The sequence below is a fragment of the Podarcis gaigeae genome (assembly GCF_964106915.1).
Source record: "Podarcis gaigeae genome assembly, chromosome: 7".
NCBI classification, from domain to species: Eukaryota; Metazoa; Chordata; class Lepidosauria; order Squamata; family Lacertidae; genus Podarcis; species Podarcis gaigeae.
Window position 1 is genome coordinate 10665893 of NC_139683.1, and position 24819 is coordinate 10690711.

Below are 24819 nucleotides of genomic sequence, written 5' to 3' on the forward strand. Positions count from 1 at the left end.
TTGATAATAATCATAATCTGTATAAAAAAGCTGGGCAGACAGACAGATACAGTAGATAGATGATGATAATAATAGATATAGATAGATGATAGATAGATGATAGATAGATAGATAGATAGATAGATAGATAGATAGATAGATAGATAGATGATAGATAGATGATAGATAGATAGATGATAGATAGATGATAGATAGATAGATGATAGATAGATAGATAGATAGATAGATAGATATAGATAGATAGATAGATAGATGATAGAGATAGATGATAGATAGATGATAGATAGATGATAGATGATATAGATAGATAGATAGATAGATAGATAGATAGATAGATGATAGATGATAGATGATAGATAGATATAGATAGATAGATAGATAGATGATGATAGATAGATAGATAGATAGATATAGATAGATAGATATAGATAGATGAGAGATAGATAGATGAGAGATGATAGATGATAGATGATAGATAGATAGATAGATAGATAGATAGATAGATAGATAGATGATAGATAGATAGATAGATGATAGATGATAGATGATAGATAGATAGATAGATAGATATAGATAGATAGAAGATAGATGATAGATAGATGATAGATAGATGATAGATAGATAGATAGATAGATAGATAGATAGATAGATAGATAGATAGATAGATGATAGATGGTAGATGATAGATGATGATAGATGGTAGATGATAGATGATGATAGATAGATAGATTAGATAGATAGATGATAGATAGATAGATAGATATAGATAGATAGATAGATGATAGATGATAGATAGATAGATAGATAGATAGATAGATAGATAGATGATAGATAGATAGATAGATGATAGATAGATAGATGATAGATAGATAGATAGATAGATAGATAGATAGATAGATAGATGATACATAAGGACCTGAATAATGTGTTAGGATATATAGTAATTTGGCTTGTGAGCCACTGTATAAAATGAACCTCTGTGTTTCTTTGCTTGCGATAATGGAGAATCTAAAACCAACTATGACATTCCCATCTTTTGACCAAAGTGGATGGAATTTACAGGCAGAGGAACCCAAACTTTTTGTGGGGGAAGCAAAATGAATTCCATCATCCCATATAAGTAGCAGGAGAGTGTGGGTCGTCTCTTGCTCAGGGGAGCAGAAATTATTTTGCTCTTTCCTACCTTAAAATAAATAAGAGGTGGCTGAGAGGTGTAAATTTTTGCATGCACTTTAAAAAAAAAAACTTTGTTTGCAACGCAACACTCCCTAGAACACTGCTAGGGGAGTTCTGAAGAGATGGGGTGGGGTGATAAAGAAGAGCTGTGTAGGAGTTTTTTAAAATTAAATGATGCCTTTAACTGAAGAAAGACTCCCTACTGCTGTGCTTTAACAACAACAAAGCAACCCAGAGTTTTCCAGTGCTTTGCAGGCGACATTTTGGACATCCTCAACGTCTTGCAAAGCCCGTGGACCTAGAGATAGATGACAAGGTAGATAGAGAAACATGTTGCAGGTTTTGGTGTCCTCGGGTGTCTTCCCGTGTAAAAGTTGGGGTGTCTAGGCGACGTTTCGACGAGGTCTCACTCGTCATCTTCAGGCTGGTGCTTTCGGCTTCTTGTTACTGGAACAGAGCGGGATCTCAATGTTTGAGTTCCTATAAATACTGTAGAGGGGGTGTGGTGTCTAGCCTCCAATGTTCTGGGCAGAGAGGAAGTTCCCAGGCTAGTGTGCCTTTTCTTCTTTTGTTCCTTAATTACTTGAAGTAATTAAGGAACAAAAGAAGAAAAGGCACACTAGCCTGGGAACTTCCTCTCTGCCCAGAACATTGGAGGCTAGACACCACACCCCCTCTACAGTATTTATAGGAACTCAAACATTGAGATCCCGCTCTGTTCCAGTAACAAGAAGCCGAAAGCACCAGCCTGAAGATGACGAGTGAGACCTCGTCGAAACGTCGCCTAGACACCCCAACTTTTACACGGGAAGACACCCGAGGACACCAAAACCTGCATTCCTGTACCCGTGAAAATCTACGAAAGCAGAAACATGTTGCTTTCTATACAGAAAAAACAGAGGGGCAGAGCACTCTGATTCAACTTGGGTGGGACGATATTGACATCACACTTCAGCTCAGGAGGAGGGCTACCCCTAAATCCCTCCAATCTGCTTCACTGTGATTTGGCTTGCGTATTGTCTCAGAAAGTGTGGATTTGATAGATATGACTTAAAATGTGTACTGAATTGAATTTCCCCTCCATCCCTAATGATGGGCGTTGGAGTCTAGCAACATCTAGAGGGCCACAGGTTCCCTGTCCCTGGCATAAATCTCTCTTACAAATGCTGAAAGCACTATATTTTGGGGGAACTCCCTTGCCATTCATAACCAGCAATTTTCCAGCTACTGGGGGATGTCCACATTCGCAGTGATATTTTTTTTTAAAGTAGCAGTACCAAAAATACATTACAGTGGTACCTCGGGATAAGTACTTAATTCGTTCCGGAGGTCCATTCTTAACCTGAAACTGTTCTTAACCTGAAGCACCACTTTAGCTAATGGGCCCTCCCGCTGCTTCCACGCCGCCAGAGCACGATTTCTGTTCTCATCCTGAAGCAAAGTTCTTAACCCGAGGTACTGTTTCTGGGTTAGTGGAGTCTGTAACCTGAAGTGTATGTAACCTGAAGCATCTGTAACCCGAGGTACCACTGTATATGGTACTTCCCTAGTTAAGTCTGCATTTCTGTGGACAAGACCAGTTTGCCTTTTCACTCATATAACCCCAGCCTCCTTTCTCCCACAGTTGGTTATTTGAAGGTCTGGGAAGAGAAAAAGCTGAAGAACTTCTGCTGCTTCCCAACACCAGAATTGGCTCGTTCATGATTAGAAAGAGCGAAACAACAAAAGGTGAGAAAATGAGATTTTGCTTTCAACTTTTCCCACTTCTCTGCCTGATACTTCCTCTTAAGGGCAGTTTAAACCGGACTTCGCAAACTTTGTGTCGTCCAGATGTTTTGGACTATGACTGCGTACACACTATATACCAGGCACAGGCAAACTCCAGCCCTCCAGATGTTTGGGACTACAATTCCCATCATCCCTAGCTAACAGGACCAGTGGTCAGGGATGATGGGAATTGTAGTCCTGAACATCTGGAGGGCCGGAGTTTGCCTATGCCTGCTATATACCTTTAAAGTCTTCCAACTCTACAATTCTATGATTCTAGGACAGCTTGAAGACTCAAAGAACCAGCAGCACAAAAACACCCAGTAGGGAAATGAAGTGCGGAACAGATACATTATAAAGACCTATTTGAAGGCGTTCACTGCAAGGACCATGTACAGTTCACCTGGAAAGAAGTTTCAGAACCACAGGGGCCACCACTGAAAATGCCCTATCGCTTATGCCCGCTAATCTAATTGATTTTACTAGTGGTAAAAGGATCAGAGCATCTGAGGTTGAGTTTAAATATTATTTCTTACCCACCCTAACTTGGGCGGAGCTACTAAGAAAGCCCATTTGGTTGGTTTTAACATCAAAGAGGGTCTGTAGGCAAGGAACGTGTCATGAAGATATTTAGAACCTGAGTTATATAGGGCCTCAAACACTAATGAGAGCACCTGGAATTGGGCCCAGAAACAAACTGGGCAGGATCATATGGGTAAAGGTAGACCTATGCATAACTCGAACCCCCAAAATTAAGAGCTTTGAAGGTTAACACCAGCCCTCTGACTTGGACCACATTAAGGCATGTCCAGTATTTCAAAAGTTGCCGCAGCTTAGCTCACTGAGCTTTTAATTTACGTGCCACAGCGATTGTGAAAATTCAATGGCAGCAAAAAGGTCCCCAGCTATAATTTATATAATTTATAATTTATATAAGATTTTGACTAGGGCTGGATCTACACATATATAAAAAAACCACTATGAAAATGCTTTTTAAAAACAAAACAAAAACCATTTTAAAGTATATATTGAATTTGCCCTTAGCTCACCATTGCCCTCTAGTGTTGCATTTCTATAATGTACTTAAAACACACTTAAAATGTTGTATTTGCAGCCATATAGCTGATTCCAGAGTCTGGGGTGAGTAAAATGTAGCCCTGCCTACAGCTGCTTTCATCCCATGTTAGATGGATCTGGGATCTGGAGAGCCATAGGCCCTGCAATTCCTGCGCTAGGTTAACAGTTTTTCCCTATCCATGGGAATCCTGGGAATATTTTTTTTTGGGGGGGGGGCTCTATCAAGGCATTCATAAAGCTAAAAGAACCCCTGACCATTAGGTCTAGTCGTGACCGACTCTGGGGTTGCGGCGCTCATCTTGCTTTATTGGCTGAGGGAGGTGGCGTACAGCTTCCAGGTCATGTGGCCAGCATGACTAAGCCGCTTCTGGCGAACCAGAGCAGCACACGGAAACGCCGTTTACCTTCCCTCCAGAGTGGTACCTATTTATCTACTTGCACTTTGATGTACTTTTGAACTGCTAGGTTGGCAGGAGCAGGGACAGAGCAACGGGAGCTCACCCCGTCGCGGGGATTCGAACCGCCGACCTTCTGATCAGCAAGTCCTAGTCTCTGTGGTTTAACCCACAGCGCCACCCGCTCCCATAGCACCTTATAATAAGGAATTATCCCCACCAAGCTCTAATTCCAATTATTCTTTAGAGGTTGGCATGACAAGCCAAATGGGGTAAAAACAAGGTGTGCTTGCAGTGTCTCTATCCCTCTAAAATGTCTTAACTGCTCCCGAGTTTCTCAGTATCCAGACAAATGGATGATTGTTTGACTTTTCTCCCTTCTCTAGGTTTATATTCGTTGTCAGTCCGGCACGTACAAGTGAAACATTACAGAATCTTCCGCCTGCCAAACAACTGGTATTATATCTCTCCTCGGCAAACTTTCCAGTGCCTTGAGGACCTCGTAAATCACTATTCTGGTAAGAGGGCTCATTCTGCTCAAAAACAAACAAGCATTTTCAATCTTTCAGAAACACAGCTCACTGCATAAGTCTGCTTTAATTCATACGGTTACCTTGGGCTTTTGAGTGGAGAGCATGATGCACAATAGCAAATGGTAATCCCATGGAATGCTCAGATATTCTGCTTTTTCAGTGATGGCTCTGACCTGGTGGAATGCTCTGTCCCATGAGACTAGGATTTAACCTCCTGGCTTTTAATTTGAATTCAGCCTGATCTTTTATTTCCCTTCTCTTCCCTCCCCCTCCTCTATTATGAAGATTACCCACTCTGAGACCCCACAGCTAATTCTCTCCTGGCCTCCTCGCTGGCCCAAGTAGGACCAATTCAGCCAGCTAGCCCTGGAGATCATCTAATGTTTATTAGATGGATTTCCCCTAAATTTCCAAACTTTGAATTTTATTGTTATTCATGTTTTTATAATGTATTTTATGCTGCTTTTACAATTAAGTGTTTTAAATTTGCTGTTAGCCACCCTGAGCCCAGTTTTTGAACCAGGAAGGGCGGGGTATAAATAAAAATTTATTATTATTATTATTATTATTTGACAAGGCTGCAGATCCAATTTCATATGTCAGCATGCTGAAAGATGTGCAGAGACACAGGGACACGATTTGCTCGCCCCTAGGTAGTGGCCATTGCATAACCGTCACCCAAGGGTCAAACTATGAGTCTGCAGGAAACAAATATCCAGTTTTGCAAGATGTTCTCTTCCTACGCTTCACAAGTTCGTGGATGTGCCAATATTGCGCCAAACTCTTATGTGCAATCATTTCTTACATGAACAGTGGACTTTTGGGAACTGTTTAAACTCCCCTACTTTAGAAATATATATTTTTAATTTTAGGAAAACTACCTTTCCTCTGAAAGGACCTGCCTTTTATTTGTGCAGATATGGTGCTTTTAAGGTATCTATCGATTGTTGCAGCTGGTTTTAGTGTTTGCCAGTTGCTTAGGGTGTCTTGCATGAAGCACGCAACTAATAAATCTAGAATAATAATACTATTGAGTCCATGTAGTTCAATATTGCCAGCACTGACTGGCAAGAGCTCTCCAGGGTTTCAGACAAGGGACACTTCCAGCCCTGCATGCCAGGGACTGAACCTGGAACCTTTTCCTGCTCCACCATTGAGCCAGGACCCTTCGCCCTTATTTGCAGCCCTAGAATAAAAATAATAGAATTGTAAAGTTGGAAGGGGCACCAAGGGTCATCTAGTCCAACCCCCTGCAATGCTGCTAATTCAGAGATTTCAAGAGGGTCCTTCATTGTGACTCGCCTGTCTACCAAGGTGAACAAGATCATGACCCAGAACTATTCAGAACCAAAGAGATTTGGCTATGTAATGATATCACTGGTGGTTAACTATGTATGTACAGTGGTACCTCGGGTTACATACGCTTCAGGTTACAGACTCCACTAATCCAGAAATAGTACCTTGGGTTAAGAACTTTGCTTCAGGATGAGAACAGAAATCGTGCTCCGGTGGCGCGGCAGCAGCGGGAGGCCCCATTAGCTAAAGTGGTACCTCAGGTTAAGAACAGTTTCAGGTTAAGAACGGACCTCCGGAACGAATTAAGTACTTAACCCGAGGTACCACTGTATGGTGCTGGAGGAGACTCTTGAGAGTCCCATGGACTGCAAGAAGATCAAACCTCTCCATTCTGAAGGAAATCAGCCCTGAGTGCTCACTGGAAGGACAGATCCTGAAGCTGAGGCTCCAATACTTTGGCCACCTCATGAGAAGAGAAGACTCCCTGGAAAAGACCCTGATGTTGGAACAGGGTGTTAACTGATGTTAAAAACAGTTTCAGGTTAAGAACGGACCTCCAGAACGAATTAAGTACTTAACCCGAGGTACCACTTTACCTCAGCGTATTTCGTGGCATTGCCATTGCAGGGCTAGTCTCCTCCATGCACTTCTCAGGGATTATGATGATGATTATTATTTATTTGCAAGCATGACACCTGTAATCTGAGCTACGTGAGCTCTGAGGCCGATTAGAACGCTGTGATGCTGAAAGCTCACTGCAGGCTCGCAATCTCTTGCCATCAAAAGGCAGCAGCACATCCGAGTGGCAGAATGTGCCCCTCAGAACAAAGAAAACGAAAGTGGGAGGAGCCTTCCTGCAGGGGAAACACAATGCTAACGTTTGGCCATTAATGCCAATATCGCATGCATTCTGCATAGTGTGAAGCCACAACATTTGCCTAGAAGCCATGCCTTTTCTCAGAACTCACTGGTGGCTGACACAATGCAGGAAAGGAAGATGGCACACAGCTTCACAGCTCAGCGCTAGATAAATATCAACAGGCAGCACATTTATATTTAGGTCATTTGGGTGGATAGAAACATCCAACAGCCCAAAGGCAGAGTGATAATCTCATTCTTCATCATGCATTTCAAAGCTGTTTGCTTTTTGCTTTTTTAAGTTTGCAATAGAGGATGTGAAAAAGTGGAAGAGACACAAAGATCAACAGCTCATTTTGTAGCCAGTTCTAGCCTGTTTTGCAGAGAGAGGTTTCCCCACCCCCACCCCAAACACAGAGATGCTGAATGGCCCTAGGTCACCCAGACAGCTTCCTGGCTGAGTGGGGATTTGAACCCTGCCCTCCTGGGTCCTAGTTCAACACTCTAACCATTATGCCACACTGCCTCTCTCTTTTGAGCATCAAAATGAAAGAGCAGCAGAGTTCTTGCTTTACTCCAGCTGTGTTGTAAGCAGTATGGTATGTATAAATCACAGTCACCTTTCCAACAGTATCCCAGTTTTCAAGAACCTAAGAAGAGCCTTGCTGGATCAAGAGGCCAATGGGTCATCTCTCCCAGCATCCTCTTCACACAGTGGCCAGCCAGAAGCCTGTGGGGAACCCACAATTGGGACCCCTCCCCTCTTGTAGTTTCCAGCAACTCTGCCAGCTCAGACAGAAAAACATTAAGGAATTAATTTCATCTTTAATGTTTTCCCTTAATCTTTAAGCTGCCCTGGGAGTTACTGAACTGAAAAGATGAGGTAGAAACATAACCAGAGAGAGCTCTACCTTTCTTTCAAATCAGAACCAGTGAAGGCGGTGAAGGTCCTGTGTGAGTGTCTGGAGGCAGTTGGAGGATGGATGGCGGCTAAACGATTGAGGTTGAATCCTGACAAGACAGAAGTACTGTTTTTGGGGGACAGGAGGCGAGCGGGTGTGGAGGACTCCCTGGTCCTGAACGGGGTAACGGTGCCCCTGAAGGACCAGGTACACAGCCTGGGAGTCATTTTGGACTCACAGCTGTCCATGGAGGCACAGCAATTCTGTGTCCAGGGCAGCTGTTTACCAGCTCCATCTGGTAAGCAGGCTGAGACCCTATTTGCCTGCAGACTGCCTCACCAGAATAGTGCATGCTCTGGTTATCTCCCGCTTGGACTACTGCAATGCGCTCTACGTGGGGCTACCTTTGAAGGTGACCCAGAAACTACAACTAATCCAGAATGCAGCAGCTAGACTGGTGAGTGGGGGCGGCCGCCGAGGCCACATAACACCGGTCTTGAAAGACCTACATTGGCTCCCAGTACATTTCCGAGCACAATTCAAAGTGTTGGTGCTGACCTTTAAAGCCCTAAACGGCCTCGGTCCTGTATACCTAAAGGAGCATCTCCACCCCCATCGTTCTACCCGGACACTGAGGTCCAGCGCCGAGGGCCTTCTGGCGGTTCCCTCACTGCGAGAAGCCAAGTTTCAGGGAACCAGGCAGAGGGCCTTCTCAGTAGTGGCACCCTCCCTGTGGAACGCCCTCCCACCAGATGTCAAAGAGAATAACAACTATCAGACTTTTAGAAGACATCTGAAGGCAGCCCTGTTTAGGGAAGCTTTTAATGTTTGATGTATTACAGTATTTTAATATTTTGTTGGAAGCCGCCCAGAGTGGCTGGGGAAGCCTAGCCAGATGGGTGGGGTATAAATAATAAATTATTATTATTATTATAACCAAGAAACAAACAAAAACATTGCAAAAGGCAGAGGCCATTTTGACTTGCAACTCATATTGCGCCCGTTTCTTCTTTCAGAGGTAGCTGATGGCCTCTGCTGCATGCTCACCACTCCCTGCCTCACCCAACACACGAGCAGCAACGAAGTTAGGCATCAAGAGCTGAGGAACCAAGAAACCCCTGTCGTGATGCGCAACAAGACCTTCTCGTGGAAGGATAAGCAGAGGTAATGTTTGGTCGGGGCAGCTGATGCCAGCCTTCCCCAGCTCAGCGCCCTCCAGATGTTTTGGACTATAATTCCCATCAGTCCAGGCCCAATGGTCAGGAATTAAGGGAGTTGTCATCCACAAAGGTCTGGAGGGCTATTTCAATGCAGATGGTGCTCTGAAATTCTGCAGCTACAAAACCCCAGTTCTGCAAATGGAATAAATTACTCTGTTTGACCAATATAAGCTTACTAAAACATTCATGCTTCGTACGATATGTGCAATAGAGGGATTCAGTTTTGGACTCCAGAATTTACACTTCTGTGCCTAGTTTATTCCTTGTCTGGTGTTGTAGACAAAAAAAAAAAAAAAAGGACGCGGGTGGCACTGTGGGTTAAACCACAGAGCCTAGGACTTGCCAATCAGAAGGTCGGCTGTTTGAATCCCTGCGATGGGGTGAGCTCCCATTGCTCAGTCCCTGCTCCTGCCAACCTAGCAGTTCAAAAGCACAAAGTGCAAGTAGATAAATAGGTACCACTCTGGTGGGAAGGTAGACCATTTCTGTGTGCTGCTCTGGTTCGCCAGAAGCAGCTTAGTCATGCTGACCACATGACCCAGAAGCTGTACGCTGGCTCCCTCAGCTAATAAAGCAAGATGAGTGCCGCAATCCCAGAGTCGGCCATGACTGGACCTAATGGTCAGGGGTCCCTTTCCCTTTAGACAAAAAAAGGGGGTGCTAAAATGAATACAGTGTTACAGACGCTTCAGGTTACAGACGCTTCAGGTTACAGACTCCGCTAACCCAGAAATAGTACCTCGGGTTAAGAACTTTGCTTCAGGCTGAGAACAGAAATTGTGCACGGCAGCAGGAAGCCCCATTAGCTAAAGTGGTACCTCAGGTTAAGAACAGCTTCAGGTTAAGAACAGACCTGCAGAACGAATTAAGTTCTTAACCCAAGGTACCACTGTATCTGAAAAGTGGGGTGGGGAATAAAGGGGTTGGAAACTGAAATTCGGAAGACAGCGACAGGCAATGGCTGATTATTTTGTTAAACCCACACCTACTCAGTGATACAATCATTTAACAATCCCTTCACACATTCTAAGTCATGTTCTCACCAAGGCCTGGTTCATACAGTATTCTGTTGTGTGGATATCAGAGTTATTATTTTTTACAAAGGGTTGCCTGCATGATTTATGTCAAACAAAACCTTGCCAGGGAAGCCACCTCACTTTTGTGGCATGTGTATATATGTGCATATACATGCTGTCCCCAACTTAGTTATAACCAGCCAAAACACTCTGGAAATGCTACATGGATACATTAACTTGATGGCTTGGAGCACGTGCATTTCTGTCTTCAAAAAACCAAAACAAAAAACACACACCACAATGACATCACTAGGGTAAGAAAGAAACCAGGTTTGGAAGCAGGATAAACCATTCTTCTTCAACGAGAAACCATCTCTAGTTCCAATTTCAGAAATGTTCGTGCTGCTTTCCTTCGGGTCCAAATGTTAGACCAGGAGTGGACCAACATGGGTGGCACAACACAAAATGGCCTGGGGACACACAAACCCATTTTGTGGCACATTCCCAGACCCATTTGTCTATCTTCTAGCACTGCACTAAGCCAAACTGCAAAGAAGCTAAGGCAGTTGAGGTACCTTATTGTGTATCAATATCTCAGACAATAAACAACCTTCTCCTTCTTCTTTTTAAAGATCAAATGAAGATAACAGTGACATTGTAGACATGCTTGGAATAGAAGACTCTGGCCTGAGCTTTGGGCTGAGGAACAGCATCAGTTCCTATCTTGCCCTAACTGGAGAAACTGACTCTTCTTACACGAACAACCGGAAGCAGAAAAGCAGGTCTGTCATATTACGGAACAAGTTCGAATCACCCTTCATTTATCACGAGAACCGATCCTGATAAAGCAGAAGGTGGCCAAGAAGAAACTTAAGATACTCCATGTTCAAACGACAAAACTTTTGCACTGTTGGGAGATAACGCGACCGCCATTTTGTCAGTCCACAAGAGACCACGTCCTCTGGGACAGAGCCTGGAGACTGGGCTTAAAGTGTACAGTGAAAAGCAGTTGATGCCGACTGATAAGGAAATGGCTCTGGTTGCGAGAACAAAGGAACGTGTATCCAGCAGGTGGTTTGGGTTTGGCCAGCTACTATTTCTATAGGCTCTTATCCAAGTCAAAGGCAGTTCTTCCCCCACATTGCACACTCTATTTATAATAGGCGCAAGTTATACACAGCAACACACCATCACGTGCATTTTGGGTCATAGAGCTGGAATATTACCAGATCTTAATCTTCTGCCCTGAGGAAAATTATTCCACATGTCAGGCTTTCCTCTGACCTGACCAGACCACACAGGACCTTTAGCAGAGTTCATCACACAAAGGAGCCTGTGGGATAAACAACTTCAGATAATCCAAAGCGCAGGGTTATTTTGCTTAGCAAAATCAGGTGGTACAGTCCTATCCTGGACCTCAGAATGTGGCCGGAAGAATCATTTCTTTTTTACAATTCCGTACATAAAATATTCCATGTAAGAAAAAAACTAACACAGGGAGACCAAGTGAGTTAGAACCTTTTCCCTGATGCCCTGGTTTTTGTTTGTTTTTTTTAATGTAGAGAAAATCTACGGTTTCAAGCAAAGTAGTCCAGCTGTTGCTGTGCTTGCAGACGTGCCTAAATCAAATCAGATTAGGTTCTGCCTTATGAAATCCAGAGCCAGCATGTTTTTAGTTAATAACTGGAGTTCATCCTCAACCTCTCAGAGGTCCCAGATATGCATATATAAACTTATTTATGTGGGTGATACCCTTGTATAATGTAAATTGTATTACAGTGTATGAGCCTTGAGTGAAGCTGAAGAAAACATGTATATAGGTGTAAAAAAAACACCCAAAAACCCAAGTAATAAAACATTATTAAACAAACAGATTTCTCCGGGTAAAAGACTACCATATGTTTCACATACATCTGAACTAAACTAAAGCAGCTGTCTTTGGAAGAAATGGCACTCTCCCATAAGGGATGGGCGAATACATATCAATTTCTCATTTTTCCACTATTAAGTTCAATTCTCACCTTGATTTATTTTTTTAAGCAAGTCCGCATGAAAATTCAGCAGCATTTTAAGGTGAATTTCTCATAATATACACAAATTGACCCGATACACACATTTTAATAATATTTTGACTAATATATGCATTTTTATGCACATTTACTCTTGAATATGCACCTTTGTACACGTTGCCCCTCTGAAGAACTGCACTGCAAAATTCACAAAAGAGCGAATTTTGAAGGGTGACTGTGTCTCGGTTCTTGTTTTAGAAAATGCACATTGATGGATTTGCCTTTCGGTGTGAACTGAACCCAACTCCTCACCCCCTCCCACTACCACAATCTGAGATAATTGGTACTCACCATTAGCAGCACCCTCTTGAAGAGCCCAGAATCCACAGTCCCTGTAACCAGGTGAATGCTAGAGACATCTGCTCCACTGCCATCAGCTGCGATTGTAATCTGACCAGGGTCTCCTCCAAAACTTGCAATGTTTTTCTGGGTCCATTTTAGAGCTGCTTCCTGGTCCAAAAGCCCCCAGTTTCCACTTGCCGCTGTGGAACCTACAGAGAGAGTTGGGGGAGAGAGAGAGAATATGAATGGGAAAAGATGTTATCACTGTACTTATAGGAGATAAAACACAACTACAAATATGTAAAGGCCAGAACTAACTGCAGCTAATATTGATCACAGTTGTGGGTCCAGACAACATGGCAAGAATCTTCTGCAAGAGGAGAGATGGGAATCCCATTGTAGCTTATTCACATTGCACTATACCATGGTTTAGTGTGACACCTGAGTTTTGAGAGGGAACTGAGAGGCTGGGACTTGAGGGAAACAGGGCCTATGTATAAGTCAGGCTGTAAGCAGATGAAGATGTCAGAGGATGAATAGACAAGCGGGAGAGGAAGAAACATCAAGATAGCAGGCTGGGCAGGGGGAGGAATGCACCAAATTTCAAATCTTGGCTGATTGTTTCAAATCCAACCTGGGTTTGCCGGTCTCAGGGGTTAACAAGGTACCTGAATATATTTCCGCACAGTCGGCAGAACAGAATCAGCATGGTCATCATCATATAATAAAGAAGCATTTTTATTATTATTATTATTATAAGGGAACGAAATTCCCCTGGAGTACCATGCCATTATGCTGTTTTCAGCCCGCAAGCAGGAGTATGCATTTAGGCTTTTAACTCTATATTTAGGCACATTTAAAATGGCTGGATTTAAAAGCAGCTGCAGGAATAATTAACATTGGCCACATACTTCTATCCTCCCTGTTAACACTTTCTTCTGCTACATCGATTTTCTTCTGGGCTCCTGACATGCAATTTACACCCCTTGGACACTCATGCTTCCTAAATTCAAATGCAGAGTTTGTACCAACGGTTGCATAGGAAATAATATTAGCTGTGCAGTTCCAACGGCAGCATAGAGGAGGAGATGCACCTGCGTTTCCCAATAGGAGAAGTTGGGTGCACTGGCCACACAATACAATTCTCCATTTGCTCTAATCATGAAACTTATCCACGGAGGTTCACCTTGCAAGTTCATTTCTCAAAATTAATTTCAGTTCTTGATTTCTCATGTATAAGAATACAAGGCAGGCAATGCTGGATCAGTCAAAAGACCCATCTGGTTCTCACAGCGGCCAAGCAGATGCCAGTACTGGAAGCCTGCAAACCAAACCTGAACGCAGGAGCATTTTCTCCACTTGCAGTTCCTAGCAATTATTCAGAGGCGCACTGACTCTGACAGTGGGGTAGAACAGAGTCAACACGTTCCAACTGTCCCTATGCAGCAAGGATAGTGTTATGTACTGAAGTTCTCACCCTGGGCCAGCAGGGGGATACTGTACAGTGGTGCCTCGCAAGACGAAATTAATTCGTTCCGCAAGTCTTTTCGTCTTGCGAGTTTTTCGTCTTGCGAAGCACGGTTTCCCATAGGAATGCATTAAAAATCAATTAATGCGTTCCTATGGAAACCGCCTTCAGACCAGGTCCGGGGACAGTCTGTCCCCCGACCTCTTCTGAAGGCCGGCGGGGGGCGAAAGTCTTTGCTTCCCCCCCCCCGCCTGCCTTCCCAGGACAGCGGAGACTTCTCCGCTGTCCCGGGGCGATCTTAAAATGCTGGTGGGCGGCAGCGAAGGTTTCGCTGCCGTCCCCCAGCATTTTAAAAGCCCCCGGGACAGCGGAGACTTCTCCGTTGTCCCGGGCTGATTTTAAAATGCTGGGGGGTGGCAGCGAAGCCTTCGCGGCCGCCCGTCAGCATTTTAAAAACCCCAGGACAGCGGAGGAATTCTCCGCTGTCCCAGGGCGATTTAAAAGCCCCCGGGAAGGCAGGCAGGGGGGACAAAGACTTTTGCCCCCCGCCGGCCTTCAGAAGAGGTCCAGGACCTCTTCTGAAGGCTGGCAGGGGGCAAAAGTCTTTGTTCCCCCCCCCCGCCTGCCTTCAAAAGCCGTCCGGGAGCATTTTAAAATCACCCCGGGACAGTGGAGGAATTCTCCGCTGTCCCGAGGCAATTTAAAAGCCCCCGGGAAGGCAGGCAGTGGGGACAAATACTTTTGTCCCTTCAGAAGAGGTCCAGGACAAAGAGGTCCTGGACCTCTTCTGAAGGCGGGCGGGGGGCAAAAGTCTTTGCTCCCCCCCGCCTGCCTTCAAAAGCCATCCGGGATAGCGGGAAGCGCTTCCTTGCTATCCCGGACTGCTTTTAAAATGCTGGCGGTGGGGAGCAAAGCCTTTCGGCCCCCGCCGGCCTTCCTGGAGGGGGGGAAGGCTTTGCTCCCCACCGATAGCATTTAAAAGAGGTCCACAGAGATTTCCCTATGGGCTTTCTTCTTGCGAAGCAAGCCCATAGGGAAATTCGTTTTGCGAAGCACCTCCAAAACGGAAAACCCTTTCGTCTAGTGGGTTTTTCGTCTTGCGAGGCGTTCGTCTTGCGGGGCACCACTGTAGATAGTTATGCAAATGAAGGCTCGAAAGTGACGTTCAGTGATTGGATAGTTTTAGAAAGTTGCTACAGTAACGTTGTACTGGAGCTCTATATAAGCAGGCTGACTGAGCCCTTCAGTTCAGTTCTGTCCTGGCCTGTGAATAAACAAGAGCTGTTTGAAAAATCGCTGTGTCATCTGATATGTTCACCCACAACTTAACAGATGGTGTCGTATTTTCTGGCACCAGTCCAGGGCACAATCTTGCCGCAGTTTGAGGTGACATGTTGGGACCTCCTCCTCTCCTTGGGAAACAGTCACAGCAAAGTGTAGACCATCTGCTTTGCATACAGACCTAAGCGCCATCTCTGGGGGACCGTGGGTGCCAGGCCACACACAATTTTTTTTTACTGTGGGTGCCCGGTTGGGCAACCCAATGCATAATGCAACATGTCAGGACACTCCGTCTGACCCTTCTGCTGAGGCGGGGGGGGGGCCTCCCTCAGGCCTTCCCACTGTGGCGGCGATGTGTGACATCACACACATGCGCCAGGCACTCACAGTGTTGGGTGGAATCCAGTGTGACTGCAGGCAGGAGATCCCAGGTTCAACTCCTGGCATCTTCAGGTAGGAGTGGAAGAGATCTCCTGCCTGATGAAGAGCTGCTGTCAGTCAATACTTAGCTAGATGGACCAATGATCTGACTCATGTAAGGAAGAAGAAGAAGAGAAGAAGAGTTTGGATTTGATATCCCGCTTTATCACTACCCTAAGGAGTCTCAAAGCAGCCAACAATCTCCTTTCCCTTCCTCCCCCACAACAAACACTCTGTGAGATGAGTGAGGCTGAGAGACTTCAGAGAAGTGTGACTGGCCCAAGGTCACCCAGCAGCTGCATGTGAAGGAGCGGGGAAGCGAACCCAGTTCCCCAGATTACGAGTCCACCGCTCTTAACCACTACAAGCCAGTGTGGTGTAGGGGCAGACATAATGATAAAATTTGGGTATGGAGGAGGTGCAAGTGTTTAAGAGAACTCTGTGTGTTTTTTTTTTTTTTTTTTTTGTGTGTGTGTGTGAGAGAGAGAGAGAGAGAGAGAGAGAGAATGAGAGAGAGAGAGAGAGAGAGAGAGAGAGAGAGAGAGAGAGAGAGAGATGGCGTAAGGAAATACTGCTTGTAGGTCTTTGCTGGACGAAATTCAGCAGAAGGAGAAGGAAGAAATTTCTCAGAAATAATAAAAGGGAAAGATGAGATAACAACAATGTGCCACAATCTATTGGACCAAGCTGAACTTAACTGTTGCCTTCTGGCTCACCACAGATCGACTCTGGTACATTTGCTGCCATTGATTAATGCAAGAGCAGAGAAGTCTACGCAAGGCATTCAACAAAGAATTCGCAAGGTGTTCATTGAAATGGGAAGGGAAGGTCAAAAATAACGCTTTGCAGCTGGAAAACACAATTGCCTGAGATCCACACAGAGTTGCGACACTTCCTTCTGATTCATACTCACACAAAACTGCCTTGCAAGCTACATTTATAGTGGTAAAGCATTGAGCGAGTGAACAAGGCATATATTTAATAAGTATCTTCATGACCAATAAGGACACACACTTGGGACAGTCTAAATAGGATGCTTATTTTGAGGGAGGGGGTGGAACCCACTGGTTCCCTGGTGATGACGACACCTGCCCTGGTTGGCTATGAACTGCCATTTTAAATATCCCACAATGCTTCAGAGCACCTGAGACACTGTAGTCCCAACTAACTAGTGTACTTCAAGTGAACAAGAATAAGAAACGTGTTCTCATTCCAGTACTGAAGACAGCTGTTGGCATCTGTCTGTCTTGAGAGACATTGGGATGCGCCTCTGGGGGTGAAGCCAAACAGCTGGAGAATCACAGCACCCGCTGTGGCTGCAAAGACCAGCAACTTGTAACTGCTGTCTCTTGTGCTGTTTTTTGTTGCATTAGCAGCACCTAAGTGACCTTGCTGGAGTGCAAGCCTGGGCAGTGTGAATAGAGGTTCTGGGCTGCCCAGATGACAAGACCCGTCTCTTGACCACATCTTGGATGTGGTCCAAAGGAAAGCACCAGCTTGGCTGCAGGAATTGCCAGAAGGAGGCATACAAGACGCCATCCAACCACGTTAGAGACTCTTCTCTGGATTTGTGTAGGGTTTACTCCTTGGCCTTTTGTTGTCCTGAAAACACCCCACAAAACTGGAGGCAAAGGTAAAGGACCCCTGGCAATTAAGTCCAGTTACGAACGACTCTGGGGTTGCGGCACTCATCTCGCTTTACTGGCTGAGGGAGCCGACATTTGTCCACAGACAGTTTTTCCGGGTCATGTGGCCAGCATGTCATTTCTGGTGAAACCAGAGCAGCGCACGTAAACTCTGTTTACTTTCCCACCGGAGTGGTACCTATTTATCTACTTGCACTTTGATGTGCTTTCAAACTGCTAGGTTGGCAGGAGTTGGTACCGAGCAATGGAAGCTCACCCCCTCATGGGGATTTGAACCGCCGAACTTCTGATCAGCAACCAGACTGGAGGTAAAGGTAAAGGGACCCCTGACCATTAGGTCCAGTCGTGACCGACTCTGGAGTTGCGGCGCTCATCTCGTTTTATTGGTCGAGGGAGCCGGCGTACAGCTTCTGGGTCATGTGGCCAGCATGACTAAGCCACTTCTGGCGAAACCAGAGCAGCGCATGGAAACTCTGTTTACTTTCCCGCCGGAGTGGTACCTATTTATCTACTTGCACTTTGACGTGCTTTTGAACTGCTAGGTAGGCAGGAGCAGGGACCGAGCAATGGAAGCTCACCCCGTCATGGGGATTCGAACCGCCGACCTACTGATCGGCAGCCAGACTGGAGGTGGTAGGCCTCTAAATACTAGCTACTGAGGAGCACAAGAGGAAGAAATGCTGTACTCATGTTCTGCTTATGGACTTCCCATAGGCATCATGTTGGTCACTGTGGGATCATGACATTGGACTAGATGGGCCTGATCTGATCCAGTTTTTTAATCCAAACCCCACAACTCCTACACACAGGAAAGTCCTGGTTTCATCTACCGCTTGTGGGTAGGTCTATGACATACCAGTGCTTAGAAAGCCAAAGACTCCAACTCGGTAGTTTGCAGTTACAACGATGACATTGCCAGTTCCAGCGAGGTATGAGCCATCAATGAGTGTCCTCTGAGCCTTGACATCCTCACCACTTACACCATTGTGAAAGAACACCAGCACTGGTAGATTTCCACCCTATGATAGCAACAGGCAGAAAAATGAAATCAGTTAACATTTGGAAAGCATCTACAGTAGAATGACTAATGCAGTGATGGCCAAACTTGGCCCTCCAACTGTTGCTGGACTACAACAGGACCAGTGGTCAGGGATGATGGGAACTGTAGTCCCAAAACAGCTGGAGGGGTGAGTTTGGCCATCACTGGACTAAAGAGAACTGAGGTTGACCTAAAGGAGCCACAGGTAATATCCATTCATGTTGTCCCAACCTTAAGGAGTCACAGATTATGGGTGATCTCCAGCATTTATTGTATTCAGAGCAGACCCACTGAAATAAATGGACTTGAATCTATTGGTTTTGATGGTTCTGCTTTGAGTATGACTACCACCCAATATTGCCTAATATATTTATTTTTATTGTAAAGACTAATGAGCCCCCTCTCTCCATCAAATGGGAGTTCATGCTCAATAAAGAGCCAGGTTGTGTGAGATCCGTGGTTGGACCTCTCATCATTTTGTAACATTAAAGAAGCTGAAGGAAGACTTACTTTTAATTGGGCCAGTCCCATAGGGTGAGCCCTACCACTGGACACAATGAGGGGGGGTAGTGGATGCGCTGGGGGGCTGTTAGGAAGTGGCAGCACGGTGTCAAAGGACAGAGCTGCATATACCATTTTCTTCCATTCTAAACTTCACTTCCTTACATTTCTGCATCGGTTTGCAATTTTATTTATTTAAAATCCCCCATGAAAATCCATCAGCATTTTTCTCATGACACAAATTTCTCCTGATATGCATATTTCCGCACACAATTTCCCCCAATGCATATAGTTAAGCGAGCAATTTCCCCTACTATCCTGCATGTTAGATTCATGAAAGTATGCAGTTTCACAAATACACACATTTTTTAGTTTCACTAGAGTTCCAAACTTCCCCCTAATAGGTACCCTTTTGCACGCATTACTTGGCTGACGAACTGCGCCACAAAATTCAGAGAAGGGCTGTTTCGATGGGCGACTGTGCCGAAGGGCTCACATATCAGTTCGAGGAGTGCAATTCATGTAGTCTCTCATTAAAAGGAAATGGGAGAACGAGATTCTCCCCCTCCCACACCAGCAGAGGCAGTTTTAGGGCAGCGCAACCAATTCTTCCACACTGGGCACTGCAGGTCTTTGCAGCTATAAGGCAGTGAATTGAGCCGAACAGGGAGGGCAGGGAGGGCATCAAATTTTGACCTCGCAAAGGGTGCCACTGAAAAGACCAAAATCTACCGCTGATAGCAGTGGCAGCCCAGTGCTGTTGTGCATGAAGAACACTGGAAAGAGGTATCCCTGATTTAGTACTAATCTGACATTAGGAACCACAAGACAGAGAAACCAGTAGGAGAACACTTCAATCTCCCAGGACATTCTATACAAGATCTCAAAGTAGCTGTTCTATTACAAAGGAATTTCAGAAATAGACTGGAAAGAGAAGCTGCTGAATTGCAACTTATTACCAAACTTAAAACCATGGAGAGACCTGGTCTGAACAAAGACATTGGATTCTTATCTCATTATACATGACAAAGCCATTTTTCACCTTCTCACCCCTTGCTTTTTCCTGTAAGACCTATTGCAGTCGTTAAGAGTTGTCAACAGGCTCATCACAGCTATCTGCCAATCACCCATTCCCACCACCCTTCTGAGTAATACCCCTCCCCACCTTCTCACGATATAGAAGGGTCTAGTGACTTCTGTTTCAGTGTATCTGAAGAAGTGTGCATGCACACGAAAGTTCATACCAAGAACTAACTTAGTTGGTCTTTAAGGTGCTACTGGAAGAGGAAAAAAATTATTTTGTTTTGACTATGGCAGACCAACACGGCTACCTATCTGTAATTAGTACTTACAGTATTAGGTGGGACATAAATGTTCAAATACAAGCAGTCTTCGCTGACGGAGGAAAGAGGAGCTCCATCATCCCCTGGTTGCCAGCAACTCGCCCTGGAGACACAAGGAAGTGTTATTACGAATGGGTGTCCATGTTTGCTTGCTTTTTAAATGAAAAATACTGGAATCAGATGGCCTGGTTCCCTACCAGTGGTGGGCTTTGGGTTTTAAAATGTCTGTGAGATGCCAAAAGTTGGCTCCACCACCCCGCCTCTCGCTCTCCGTTGTTCGTCATTGTTGTGGCACCCCCTGAGGCCCGTGCCGGATTTACGTTTAAGCTAAACAAGCTTAGGGCCCCACTCTCTTGGAGCCCCCCCCCCCAAGAAATTAAAGGGAAAAAACTGGATGTACATTTCCAACATATAAGATAAAAAACAAATAAAATAAAACCTACATACAGCAAGTGTTTTGTGTTGTGTAGGCTCCTGTGATGTAAGTAATGGGCCCCGCCTGCTAGCCTGCTCCCTAAAATATCACTGGTTTGCTCATTTCTATATATAGGGTGCCTACATTCTGCAGGAAGTGGTTGCATGGCAATATGGGCAAATGGCTTGAGATACCTGTTAGGTCCATAAATTTCCACATAGCATATATTCAATACAAGAACAGCGACAATTTGTTGTTGACAAAGGATAGCTGGACATATAAAGGGCCCCATTACCTTCAGTAGCTTAGGGCCTCATCAAACCTAAATCCGGCCCTGCCTGAGGCACATGCTCAGCGCAGGTAGATCGGCCATGTTCCCCTATAAATCTGCCCCTTCTTACAATATGCAAGTATAACTAAACCATATGGATCTTCCCGCTGCCTCATCTTTTCATCCTCTCTCTCTGTTACCTCTTCTCTGTTGAAGGTTAGGACTATGCACATTTAAAGCACACGGCTTCTCCTAAAGAACTGATTGCTTTGATGGATTGATTTGATCATTTGTTCTCTATACCTAAAGGGCTGTCACATGGAAGATGGAGCACCTGCTCTGGAGGTTAGGACCCAAGCCAATGGTTTCAAGTAACAGGAAAGGAGGTTCCGATGAAACACCAGGAAGAAGTTTTTGACAGTCAGAGCTGTTCAACAGTGGAACAGACTCCCTTGGGAGGTGGTAGATTCTCCATCCTTGGAAATTTCTAAGCAGAGGTTGGATGGTCGCCTGTCATGTATGATGATCTAACTGAGGTTCCTGCATTGCAGGGGGTTAGATGAGAAGACCTCTACCATTCTATGACTTTAGTACAAGGAGTATTTCTATAACATTAAATCATTTGTGCCACTACAGTGGTACCTCGGGTTACATACGCTTCAGGTTACAGACTCTGCTAACCCAGAAATAGTACCTCGGGTTAAGAACATTGCTTCAGGATGAGAACACAAATCGTGCTCCAGCGGCACGGTGGCAGCAGGAGGCCCCATTAGCTAAAGTGATGCTTCAGGTTAAGAACAGTTTCAGGTTAAGAACGGACCTTCGGGACAAATTAAGTACTTAACCCGAGGTACCACTGTACTTGAGTGTTAACAGCTCCCTAGAAGCATTTTTCCATGAGAAACACCCATGCTTTCACCTTGCCAGAGATATTTCATATTAAGAGCACAGCACCGTTGACAAAGGATGTCTGCAGCTGAAATCAAATATATGCGGAGCATAAGCACAGAACATTTTCTGAAGCACACTTTTTAAAAAAAGAAAGAAAGAAAAAGCTGGTGTATAAAACCGTACAATATTCTGTGTGTCTTAACCGTATGTTGCTGCACACCTGGATAAACAAGATGTTGACTCTCCGGTGGGGAACAGCAAGTCTGATGTGGTTGAGTCACCCACGCGACTCAGGTGCGCAAGAAATTAGGTCAGCAAAGGTCTGGGTTCTATCACCCACCAGTGACACTGTGCAGGAGGAGGGGGGCCCATGTGGTGTAGATGATCACCACATTTTTCTAACCCCCCTAAAGGAACGAGTATGAAACATCAAGCTGAAATAGACAAGCTGAAATAGACGTGTATGACTTACACTGTTATTTCTTCTTATAAATGCATCTCCTTGGGGTCAGAAAACATATTATGTCAGGGATGAGGAACCTGTGGCCCTCTAGATGTTGCTGCTGCATTCAGAAAACAATTTGCAAACCAAAACCCAGCCACTTTTGGAAATTCACACTTCTCTGAATTTTGCAGCGCAGTTCTCCACACCCAATAATGTGTTTATTATGCATTTGTTAAAGGTAAAGGTACCCCTGACCGTTAGGTCCAGTCGCAGACGACTCTGGGGTTGTGGCACTCATCTCACTCTATAGGCCGAGGGAGCCGGTATACAGCTTCCGGGTCATGTGGCCAGCATGACTAAGCCGCTTCTGGCGAACCAGAGCAGCACATGGAAACACTGTTTACCTTCCCGCCAGAGCAGTACCTATTTATCTACTTGCACTCTGACGTGCTTTCGAACTGCTAGGTGGGCAGGAGCTGGGACTGAACAACAGGAGCTCACGCCGTCACAGGGGTTCGAACCGCCAACCTTCTGATCGGCAAGCCCTAGGCTCAGTGGTTTACACCATGCATTTAATATGGGGAAGTGTACATAAAAGTTTCTTCTAAAAATATTAGTAAAAGTCACATCTAAAATGCATTATAATAAAGGAAACTGCTTTGCAAAAATATGCATGTTTTCTGCTTTGGAAAAAACTGCAGAAGTTCTTACTAAAATACTGAATTTTAAAAAAATACAATTTGATATAGAAATGTGAAAAACTGAATTTAAGACTGGAAATAAAATGAGAAACTGAGAGACTATTATTGATTGGGGGTTGCATTTCATTCCTGTTTAATTGCTTTTTATTATATTTTTATTACTGCTGTTTGCCAGCTTGTGCACTGTTAGCAACTAACAGTTAGGGGTGCAAGTTAACAACTAAGTGCTTGAATAGCCCTGCAAAAATCTGGTTGCACAAGCTGATCGAAAACTATTTTTGTTGGTGTTGTGCCACTGAATTAGCCATAAAAAGCCCAAACCATGTTGTTTCCTAAGGCAAAAGAGTCCAAATGGTGCCCCTTCATGGATAATAATAATAGTGATACCTCGGGTTAAGTACTTAATTCGTTCCGGAGGTCCGCTCTTAACCTGAAACTGTTCTTAACCAGAAGCACCACTTTAGCTAATAGGGCCTCCCGCTGCCACCTCGCCACCGGAGCATGATTTCTGTTCTCACCCTGAAGCAAAGTTCTTAACCCGAGGTAATATATCTGGGTTAGCAGAGTCTGTAACCTGAAGCGTATGTAACCTGAAGCATAGGTAACCCGAGGTACCACTGTACTATAATTGACAATCTGCTATTCTTTAACAGTATCCCAGAACTCATTATCTCACCTGCCGTATGTTAGGGACAGCCATGGAGCTACCAGAGATACTGGTTCAAAGAGGGGGCAACCATCAAATTCACCACCCTGCTTGTGAGTACACAGAGGCATATTGAGTAGGACTTCGATCTATACCAAGGGGACTTTGATCTGCTCCAACATGGAAGTTCTCATGTTCTTACAGTATGTGAAAAAGATTACAGTTGGCAGCCAAGGTGCCAAACACCTTCTCACCGAATTGCGGAAGCATTCCAGGACTCCTCCAGGATGAAAGCCTGTGGCGGACGGAACCGGTTCTCAGCCACTGGAGGACGTGCATAGGGAATCCCAAGGAACTGCCTGATCCTTTTCCAGCTGGAACCCACATGAATTGTTTGAGAAGTGCCAAACAAGGTTCCTTGTGATGGGATGTGGACAGAGGGAGCAGCACTTCTTTCAGCAACGGACAGGAATGCCTCTGTACAGAGCGAAGGGAGAATAAATCAAACCTTTACGAATCTGCTCCCGATTAACTGAAAGATTCCTAATAAGGCTGGGCTCCATTTGGGATGCCACTGTCAGGAGTGCATGCAGGAGCCAGGCCCTGTGACCAGTAGGGCTTCGCAGGACTAGGGCCTTCCTATGTTTGTTCTGGAGAGGCAAGGCATGGCCACACAGGTGAGGCCACTTGGTAACTCACTGCACCTGGTGGCAAGAGCCAGGAAGAGATATAAGGTCAGCATTCCCCTTCAGCTCTTTGCCACAGCAACACGTTTCCTGCCTCGTTGTGTTTGGCTTCTTGCTTCCTGATCCTCGGACCTTGGCTTCTTGACTCCTTGCTTCTCGACCCTCGGACCCTTGACTTTGTGATTCCTTGCTTCTCGACCCTCGGACCCTTGACTTTGTGACTCTCTGCTTCCTGACCCTTGGACCCCTGGCTTCTGGACTCTCATTCCTGCTCCTACCCCGCCATCTTGCCCCAGGTCCTGACATCCTCAGACAGAAGAAGAAGAAGAGTTTGGATTTGATATCTCGCCTTTCACTCCCCTTCAGGAGTCTCAAAGCGGCTAACATTCTCCTTTCCCTTCCTCCCCCACAACAAACACTCTGTGAGGTGAGTGGGGCTGAGAGACTTCAAAGAAGTGTGACTAGCCCAAGGTCA

At 45.1% G+C, this 24819-nt stretch overlaps 2 protein-coding genes across 2 annotated transcripts in view; one reads left to right on the top strand and one right to left on the bottom strand.

The window, feature by feature from the left end:
• The window catches only part of SLA (Src like adaptor), a 28339-nt gene extending 16225 nt beyond the window's left edge, over positions 1 to 12114 (top strand). Inside the window, exons 5-8 of the mRNA XM_083749419.1 lie at positions 2801 to 2904; positions 4802 to 4933; positions 9021 to 9168; positions 10873 to 12114. Coding sequence (XP_083605545.1) covers positions 2801 to 2904; positions 4802 to 4933; positions 9021 to 9168; positions 10873 to 11083 — 595 coding nt within the window. The 3' untranslated portion in view covers positions 11084 to 12114. The remainder of the gene's footprint in view (positions 1 to 2800; positions 2905 to 4801; positions 4934 to 9020; positions 9169 to 10872) is intronic.
• Positions 1 to 24819, bottom strand: part of TG (thyroglobulin) — a 179549-nt gene that overhangs the window by 69479 nt on the left and 85251 nt on the right. Inside the window, exons 37-40 of the mRNA XM_083749557.1 lie at positions 23913 to 24135; positions 20299 to 20392; positions 18263 to 18425; positions 12601 to 12800 (exon numbers count right to left, since the gene is read on the bottom strand). Coding sequence (XP_083605683.1) covers positions 12601 to 12800; positions 18263 to 18425; positions 20299 to 20392; positions 23913 to 24135 — 680 coding nt within the window. The remainder of the gene's footprint in view (positions 1 to 12600; positions 12801 to 18262; positions 18426 to 20298; positions 20393 to 23912; positions 24136 to 24819) is intronic.